Raw genomic sequence first — 10,143 nt, forward strand, 5'->3', positions numbered from 1 at the left:
TTTTTCAGATAGATAGATAGATAGATAGATAGATAGATAGATATTTTTCAGCTAGCTAGCTAGCTAGATAGATAGATAGATAGATAGATAGATATTTTTCAGCTAGATAGATAGATAGATAGATAGATAGATATTTTTCAGATAGATAGATAGATAGATAGATAGATAGATAGATAGATAGATAGATAGATAGATAGAAAGTCAAACTTTAATGTCATGTTTATAGTCCCTGCACTGTCCAAATGCACATTTCTAATGCTTTGTTGCAACTGTTTGTGATTTGTGACATGTAAGTGAGTAAACTGCAACATCAAAAACATAGATAGTACAGTGCAGACAGTATTTGCACCTAATATAGTCTGTGAGGGCATAAGAGGCACCGTAATGATGCATCAACTGGGGCCACCTACTTTGATTTTAAAGCTTGGAAGATATCAATCAAATAAATCTACAACTCTGAAACTAGGATAACTGATTGCAAAGATGTCATTGCAACATCAGTCTCCTTCGGTATTAATACTATAACAAGAGCTCATGCCATTCATTAAGCTTATGCAATCCATTAGTATTAAAAAAAATCACACTGTAATGAGCCCCTAATGAAAACAAACAATTACAGATGAGAAATTAAAGCAGTCTAAACCACCCAGCGAAGTCACTTGCACTTACATTAACTATATTGAATCACACTCGAGCCCATTTCTTCAAATAAATGTGCCCATTATCATACGAGCCGCGCGAGATTGTAAATCCAACTGTTTGAGCAGGTGTGTTTGCCATTAACATGAAAACACAGGGCACATGCTGGAACCTTCTCACGGTGTTTGTCGAAATAATTATTGTTCCTGTATCACATTATCCTCCTTTGTCTCAATTAATGGATCCATTTAGAAGGAAGTCAACCGCCCGCGGTGCGCCAAATCCACTAAACGCCCTAAATGTGGTATAATTAAACATCCGAGCAACAATTTAACAATTGCATTTCTTTAATCGAGATACATAAGGCTTGTTTACAGCATAGCACGGTAGATAAACACTAATTTCCTCTCAGGATCTCCCCACAGGACCACCAGTCCAGTTCGCACCTTGTTAACACCGCCATTAGATTTGCTTTCCATTCACTGATTGCTGATTCACATTTGCGACTAAATAGCAGCTCTTTACGGCTGTTGACCGAAGACTTTGCCAACATCATATAAAACGCTGCCAGTCTGGCGGGTCCTCATTCAGTCCAGCTCCAGCAACCAAAGAGCATCTCTTGAGGAGCAGTGAACATGTTGCCCGCAGTGATCTGGATCTCCGTGATGGGACTCGCCATCTGCAGACCGTCTCAGAATCAGCTGGAAACCGAGTCTGCAGAAGTGCGCTCGGAGGCCATCAGGAGGCTGTTGGAGGTGTTTGGGATGGAGGATCCTCCTGCTGCTCTGGTCCGGGGACACAAACAGCCTCCTCAGTACATGCTGGACCTGTATAACACCATCGCGGATGTGGACGGAGTCACCAAAGACCCGACGCTGCTGGAGGGAAACACCGTCCGCAGCTTCTTCGATAAACGTAAGCTTCTGATTTCTTTATTGATTTGAAGCGGGACAGTGAACATAAAGCGCACACGTAGGATGGAAAATGTTGGGAAGCACTTGTTTTCTTTCGAGTTTTTTTTTTTTTTTGGTCATACGTTTACTTGTACAAAACAAGAGACATTTATTCTCTCTTTTTTTAAATGTTTTATTTTTAAATTTATTTTAATATTAAAGTTTGAGTAGTTTTGTGTTTTTGTCTTTTCTTTTTTTTTAATAAAACATGCCTGTATAGTTTTTTTTCTTTGTATTTTAGTATAACTAAATGAAAATGAGGAATGGCAAATAGCCAGCTAGCCATAAGTTTAATTTTTAAAATATTTTATTTTAGTCAATGTTTATTTTTTTTCAAGTAGGCCTAACTTTCTTAATGGCTTTAGTTTTAGTTAGCTATAATAACGTTTGCTTATTCATCTTAACTCCATCTCATCTGTTTAAAAAATTTTTTTTTTAATTTGTAGTTTTTGCAGTTTTATCAAGATTGAACTATTTAACTATTAAAAACGAATTTAACCAGAAGCCTTTCGTTATTTTTTTAAATCATGAGATCAATCAACAAAAAAATCAAGTAAATTCTCAATGTTTTGATACTTTATTTTATTTTAATTTTCAAATATGGAATTGCATAAGAGTATTTAGGCCTACTTAAAAGTTTAAGTTTAGTTGTATGCTTTAGTGTTTAACTTTAGGCGAGCATATACCTAAATATTCAAAGATTGGGAGACTAAATCTGAATTATTAATAATATTAATTACATTTGATTTTGTTTTTGCAGTTTCGTCAAAAGTAGATATTAGTCTACAAAATGAATTTCAAACATTTAAACAGAAGTCTATTGCATTTTTTTTTTATATATATGATAAACATTCAGTCAACTAAAAATCAAAACATTAAATACTCAATGTTTTGATAATACTTTTATTTTTTTATTTTAATTATGAAATATGAAATGGCTTGACCCTACGAATGTATAATTACAAATATAAATTTTAGTTTTTAGCTTAACTTTAGTCAAGCATGTACTCAAATATTCAAGATTGCGAGACTAAGTGTAAGGTTTTGAGAATGGCTCATTAAGACCCATATCCATCAGCCGCTAATCTGAATATTGAGCTGGGGGATGGTGTAAAATATGTATAAAGTATGTGTGATTGTGTGCCATTTCTCATCACGACTTCTTTCTTTAGTGCATAGTGACCAAATCGAGTTCCTCTTCAACATGTCCACGGTGGCCAAGAGTGAGAAGATCCTCACGGCCGAGCTTCATCTGTTCAAGCTCAGACCACAAGCATCGCTCACGTTCAACAGACATCACTTCTGTCAGGTACAGTATTTACAGTCCCAAAAGAAAAGATGCGCTTCTAAAAGAAAGTTCTCCAGGTTAATCATTTCAGTGATGTTTGTGTGTACAGGTCAGTGTCTATCAGGTCCTCGATAGCAGCAAGAAGAACATCTCACAAGGGAAGAAGCTGCTCTCATCCAGACTGGTGCCCATCCACTCCAGCGGCTGGGAGGTTTTTACCATCACTCAAGCTGTGAGTATGAACTAAAATCACACTTTCTGAAAGCTTTTCTCTGCCTATGTAGAGTCTTCCAAACTTGCTGCCTTAGAAGGGAGCCGGATAGGTTTTAGAACTCACCCAAAGAGTTCCTCGTGCAAATTCTTCTCAATAATAAATGTTTTATATCTCAAAGGTTCGCTCCTGGATGTCAGATGAGGGCAGTAATCTGGGGCTCCTGGTCTCAGTCAGGACTTTAGCAGGTCTTCAGATGGACCTGAAAACTGTGCGTTTCGCATCGGGTCGTAACCACCATCACAGCAAACAGCCCATGCTGGTCCTCTTCACCGATGACGGCAGACGAGCGGCTTCTCTGGAGATCACGCCTAAAGGTATGACATATCGATCTCTTAAATAGACTGAGATAGTCTGCTGCTTCTCAGATGTTTCTCCACAATAATCTCAAATGAGCGATAGTTTAGGCTGTAGGGATTCACATTAATACATCTTGTCCTAAACCAGGAAGTTTGGAGATCTGTGGAAAGGTTTGAATAAAAAAAAAAATGAAAAAGTACATAATAAAAAAATGTAGTGTTATAGTAAATAATAAAAAATACAATGTTGTATAAATAATAAAAATATACTAAATAAATACAAAACTAAATTAAATTATTTAAAAAGTTGTTTCAAAAATAATACTTAATATAATACATCTAACAGTACAGTACTACAAAGAGTAGGAAAAAAATGTACTAACGTAATAGAAACAGGGTTATTATAGTTAACTAAAATCTTAAAAAAAAAGAAATGTGTTGCTTGAAACAATTTAGCAAATAAAATATAAAAAAACTTGGAAAAGTAAAAAAAACTGTGTAAAAATTAAACAATAAATAAATAAAATTAGTGATGTAGTAAATAATAAAATAGTGTTATAGTAAATAAAAATAATAATGTTATAGTACATAAAAATTAATTATTTAAATAAAACGTGCTTAAATAAATAAAACAAATAATATAATGCATCTAATATAGTACTAAAGGGAAAAAATGTAGTAATGTAATAGAATAGTTAACTAAATTTAAAACTTAAAACCCTAAAAAAAGTACTTTAACTTAAAATGTTTAAAATATGCATACTACTATATGAAAATAATTAATAATATAATAAATAAAAAATGTATAAAATCAAATAAACCAACTAATTTGCTAAAACTTAAAAAATTAAAATGTAGTTGGAAAGAAAAAAAATTCGAACTAATCCAAAATATTAAAAAAAAATAGTATTTTGATAATATAGTAACACTAAATATTTTTGAAACAATATTTTCCACATTATAAATATATAATTCTATTATATGTTTTAAAGAAATATTCATTTTTCGCCTTATAAAAAGGGTCTTTTCTACATGAAAATACATAACTGACTTGCACATTTTAAGTTGAGGGTGCCTTGCACAAGGATGATCATATTTAGGGGCAAAATAAACGATTTGTCTTTGTCTTCAGGTTCAGATGATTCTCCCAGGCTCCCGTTTCCCAGCCTCCCTCTCCCGGCTGCGGCCCGTCGCAGCGCTCGCTCCATAGACTATGATGAGAGCGGGGAGAAGATGCCGTGTCAGCGTCTGCCGCTCTACGTGGACTTCGAGGAGATCGGCTGGTCCGGGTGGATCGTGTCTCCGCGAGGATACAACGCTTACCACTGCAAAGGCTCCTGTCCGTTTCCTCTGGGTCAGAACATGAGGCCCACCAACCACGCCACGGTCCAGTCCATCATCAACGCCCTCAAACTGACCAAAGGCATCGAGACGCCCTGCTGCGTGCCTGACAAGCTCTTCAGCATCAACCTGCTGTACTTTGACGACGATGAGAACGTGGTGCTGAAGCAGTATGATGATATGGTGGCCGGCAGCTGCGGCTGTCACTGACCAACCTCATTCATCTCTGGACGGGTCACACACTGACCTCTCTGTGAGAAATCTGGACTGGATGAAACTGTAAAATATGTAAATAGAGATCAAAATTTAATATATGGAGGACCTTGAGTTGGTCGCTTGTAAAAGATGTACATGTATATTGCATGTTGTGAACTATTATAAAGTCTAAATAAATTCTTACACAGAAATGATGGATAGAGAGTTGGTTTTTATTTCTGTTGTTGTTGTTGCTATCATTTATATATCGCAAAAAAAAAATATTTCCTTTTTCCTTTTTTAATTTCTTTCCCTCTGTTTATTTTCATTTTAGCTTTTTATTTTTTCCTCTTTTTATTTTCTCATTTCCCCTTCTTTTTTCTATCTTAAAAATAATGGATAGTTGTTTTTTATTTCTGTTTGTTGCCAGATAATTTATATATAGCAAACTTTTTTCTTTTCCTTTTTCCCCATCTTTCTTTCACAAACTTTTTTCTTCTTCCCCTTTTCTTTTTTAAATTGCCCCTTTTTAGTTTTTCCTTTTATATATTGCAAAAAAAAAACGAAACTTTTTTCTTTTCCTTTTTCCCCATCTTTCTTTCCCCACTTTTTTCTTCTTCCCCTTTTCTTTTTTAAATTGCCCCTTTTTAGTTTTTCCTTTTATATATTGCAAAAAAAAAACGTTTTTTTCTTTCCACCTTTTTCTTGTTCTTTCCCACTTTTGTTTTTCACTTTTCTTTACCCATTTGCCTTGTTCTTTACCCATTTTTTCTTCCACTATTTCTTTTCTTTTTACTTTTACCCTTTATTTCCCCTTCCCCATTCTCACACATTTTCTTTTTTCTTCCCCCTTTTTATCTTTTCTCCTTTTCTTTTTTCCTTTCCACTTTTGCTTTTTCTTCCCCCTTTCTTGTTCTTTACCTATTTTTTCTGTTTACTTTTGCCCTTTTTCTTTTTTCTTTTGCCTTTCCCCTCTTCCATTTTTTTGTTGCTTTTTTCCTTTCTTTTCTTCTATCCCAGTTTTCTTTCTCCCTTGCTTTTTGCCTTTTTCTTTTCCTCTTTTCCATTTGTCATTCACCTTTTTCTTTCCCCTTTCTTCTTTTCTTATTTTTTGCCTTCCCCCTTGTTTTTCCACATTCTTCCCCTTTTCTTTTATACCCTTTTTTCTTTTTCTCTCCTGTTTCTTTTTCCTCTCCCCATTTTTCAACCCCCTCGTTATCTTTTCTTTTTTCCCCTTCTCTCTTTCTCCTCCACTACAAACAGAGGGTTTTGAAGACTCTCAGTATCTGCATCTTCATGATTCAGCTGAACTCACATTAATCAGTCCATTCACTGTAAAAAAAATTCCGTAAAATTTACGGTAAAAAAACAGCAGCTGTGGTTGCCAGAATTTTACCGTAAAAAATACGGTAGCAACGTTTTAGGTTTTACGGTTTTAACTTAAATTTACAGTTAAATACCGTATTTTCATTAACTGAAATAATGTTAATATACCAGCCTATTGAAGTACTGAAATCTGTTTTGCACCTTTGTAATACACTGATAACCACCAAATGCAGGTGGTGATGAGAAAGTCACATGATGAACCAAAGCCCATCATAAGCAGCTTTTAGATAATAACATATACAGAAGGCACACAGTGTCATTCACACAAACACCAAACACCATCATGGTAACACACATGAAACTGAAATAATGCAATAAACATTAATTTAACAACATTAGGTGTAACACACAACCCTAATATACAAAACTGATAAGAAAAAACTAAGAAGAAACATAGTTATTTCAACAAAAAAAACATCAAATTTGAAATGCAACGCAGGGAATCCTGGGAATGTCAATTTACGGTTATTCACTGTAAATTATACAGTCTTTTTCACTTCCAAAAACGGTATACTACCGTAAAATTAATGTCCAATACATGTAATGTCCAATACAGTTTTTCACTGTATATAGTAGGGGAATTTACCGTTAACCATTTAACAGGTTTTTACTGTAGCATTTTTACAGTCTTTTACCGTTAAATTCATGGTCATTTTTTACAGTGTTGAGCTGCAGATCCAAACATCACCAGAAGATGGTGACAGATAAAGCAGAAAAAAATGGTCCAAAACAAAGAAATACAAACGTAACATGAATATAACATGTAGTAACTTTAGGCTGATCTGCAGCATCTGCTCTGACTCTGTCCAGACATGTTTTCCCAGAGCTCATGGAAAAGTGCCAACAAAAACAGCAGCTGACAGGTAGAGATGAGAGCTGTTACCCAGAGAGAAAGTAAAAGAACAGCAGGTAAACAGCTGCCAGATCAACTGATACCGTTCAGCCTCTGTGCCAACCAAGTCAACTCACAATAGTGCGCTGATGCACCAGTGCTTGCATATTTAATGCCATAATTGAGATGCATTTGCCGATATGAACACAATACACCAGGCTGCTTTCCATGAGATCTCTAGACAAAACGCTTTAAAATGACTGAAACCAGCATGAAGAGAGAGTTTCTCACAAAACTCATGACTGGGTCACATTTCGCTCCTCAAAAAGAAAGAAATAAGAGTCATCATTGAAAATAATGGGGGAAAAAGTCAAATATGAAATGTTCATAAACATTACAGTAATTCGCAGTGTTATTGTTAAACTATTTCAAACACACACAAAAAAACATTTTGTTAATTGATATAAAGTTGAAATTAAAATTAGATGAAAATGATGAAAAAAAAAGAAAAGTATAAATGTTGCCTTGGCAAGTAACTGAAATAAGTTTAAGGTGAAGAACTAAATTACTAAAAGTGAAATAAAAACAAACAATTTCCGAAATATAAAAAAATTACAAACTTACAAAAAAACAAAAACAAAATGACTAAAATCTAAACTAAAAGTTAAAAACTAAAATCTAATTCAAAGTATTAATGAAAACTATAATGGTATACAAATAACACAAAAAGGTGTAAGAGTATTTGGGACATAAAACATGCCTATTTATGTCTTTTTAAGTCTTTTTTATTTTATAAATTTTTCTTCCTTTTTCCTTAGTTTAAAAAATACACTAAAACTAAAATTTCTAAATATTAATATAAACTATAAAAGTATATAAATAAAACAAAATTAATAATGAGTATTTGGGACAGAAAAAAATGCTTAATTGTCATATAAATCCTTAATATTTTGATTGTTCCAAATGTACTCATTTTATTTGATACATTATTATGTATTTATTTGTTTGTTTGTGTAATTTTATTTTATCAAGTATAATTTGTTTTTCTTTTAATAGGCGGTGACATTTTCAACAGAAAGAAAGTGATGTATAGTTTTTTGGAGGAGTCGGTTTGTTCTTCCAAGGTCTTGTTGTCCAGTGTTGTACAGTAGAAATCTGTTCATGTGCCCTTGAACTACTCTCTATCACACAATAATTCTGTGAAAATGAACATTGAATATTGTTGTACATCACTTCACCGTAGCAGCATATTTCCAGCGTTCCCAGCATGTGAACGGGTCAGTAATCTGACGCTCGGATGTCTCCCCCGCTCTCCCCTGACCGACAGGACACATTCATGTCCAAGCGAGACCGCCATTCACAGCAGCTAAATGATGAAATGCTGCCATTATCAGAGAACTAAAGGCCTCGCAGCGGCCGACACCTGATCTGCCATTTCTCACTGCAGCCTTTTGTGCCTGTATTTCATATCTGAAATATCTGCTGCCATTCGGCTGCAGTCGAGAGCCAGTTTGCCATGGAGCTGCAAGAATGGGGAACAAACAGACCATCTTTACATCCCAGCAACTGGACGCATATCAGGTCAGGCATCATTTTTGATAGCACACTACTGTTCAAAAGTCTCTTCTGCTCACCAAGGCTGCATTTATTTGATCAAAAATACAGTAAAAACTGTAATATTGTGAAATATTATTTCAATTTAATATAACTATTTTCTAATTGAACATAGTGTAAAACTTAATTTATTTCTGTGATCAAATATGAATTTTCAGCATCATTACTCCAGTCTTCAGTGTCACATGATCTTCAGAAATCATTCTAATATGCTGATTTGCTGCTCAAGAAACATTTCTGATTATTATCAATGTTAAACTTAAACTTAATAACCCCAAACTTTTGAACAATAGTCTCACCTGCATCTATTTTAAAATACATTTAAAAATTACATTATTCATGAACATGTATGCATGCTTTGCACCTCATTATAATTTTTTCCTCACAGAATTATAAAACACTTGCATGAAGTGACCTTTGAATCCTAAAAATATCTATGTTTAGAATAATACTGAGTTGAAATGCTGCTTAGTGAATCTTCTTTTCTCTTCTTTTGTAGGACTGCACTTATTTCACCAGAAAAGAAATTCTGAGGTGAGGAAGCTACTTAGTACAATTAAAAAGGCATCTGAGCTGTAACTACTAAAGATGTTATATTATAGACTTAGGTAGCAGCGGAATAGTTGAGAAGAGTTATCAATTAATATTTGGCATCTTTCCTCAGACTGTTTCATCGATACCGAGATCTGGCTCCGCAGCTCGTGCCGCTGGACTACACGAACCAACCGGAAGTGCGTTTGCCCTACGAGCTGATCGGCAGCATGCCGGAGCTGAAGGTACGGCGCAGCTCACTCCTGTTCCTCATCAATTATGAACCTGCTACTAATTGATCGCAGTCTTCGTGAGGTTAAGCGTTATCAGATTCCTTTACCTCTAGAGGACCAGAGTTTAATGAAGTGTTTGTATTCGCAAAGAGAAAAAAAACTAAAGCATTTGAGACGCAAATATACGGTGACGCATTGCTGCCACACACATATTATTTTTTTCCACTCAATTATGTGGTAATAACGAGATGTTATGTTGTTTTAATGACATCTTTTCTCATTAAAACGACATCTTTTCTCGTAATAATGACATGTTTTCTCGTTAAAACGACATCTTTTCTCGTTAAAACGACATATTTTTTCTCGTAATAACGATATATTATGTGAGCGAGCTAAGCGACTGTCCGCGCTGCTGTCGCCACAGTCTGACATAAACGAGGATCTGCACGCTGCTGAAATTATTGAAATACACTGTTTTAAATGTATTTTAATGTAATGGTTTTAATTGTAGCGGCATGTTTATTAGGATTAATCTCCAATCTGTCTACAATATAGTGCTAT

General features: G+C 34.6%; 2 protein-coding genes across 2 annotated transcripts in view; both read left to right on the forward strand.

Annotated features, from left to right (window-relative positions):
* The first annotated feature begins 1,245 nt into the window (after positions 1–1,245).
* LOC107687929 (bone morphogenetic protein 2-like) lies at positions 1,246–5,103 on the forward strand. Its single transcript, XM_016485416.1, has 5 exons — positions 1,246–1,554; positions 2,765–2,901; positions 2,990–3,112; positions 3,273–3,468; positions 4,583–5,103. Exons 1-5 carry the CDS (start codon positions 1,275–1,277, stop codon positions 4,999–5,001), a joined length of 1,155 nt encoding a protein of 384 aa, XP_016340902.1. The 5' UTR covers positions 1,246–1,274; the 3' UTR covers positions 5,002–5,103.
* Positions 5,104–8,715: 3,612 nt separating this feature from the next.
* Positions 8,716–10,143, forward strand: part of LOC107687907 (calcium and integrin-binding family member 3-like) — a 7,688-nt gene continuing 6,260 nt past the window's right edge. Inside the window, exons 1-3 of the mRNA XM_016485391.1 lie at positions 8,716–8,785; positions 9,318–9,352; positions 9,483–9,594. Coding sequence (XP_016340877.1) covers positions 8,735–8,785; positions 9,318–9,352; positions 9,483–9,594 — 198 coding nt within the window. The 5' untranslated portion in view covers positions 8,716–8,734. The remainder of the gene's footprint in view (positions 8,786–9,317; positions 9,353–9,482; positions 9,595–10,143) is intronic.

The sequence above is a fragment of the Sinocyclocheilus anshuiensis genome, unplaced genomic scaffold (genome assembly GCF_001515605.1).
Source record: "Sinocyclocheilus anshuiensis isolate Anshui unplaced genomic scaffold, SAMN03320099.WGS_v1.1 scaffold293, whole genome shotgun sequence".
In the NCBI taxonomy this organism is placed as follows: domain Eukaryota; kingdom Metazoa; phylum Chordata; class Actinopteri; order Cypriniformes; family Cyprinidae; genus Sinocyclocheilus; species Sinocyclocheilus anshuiensis.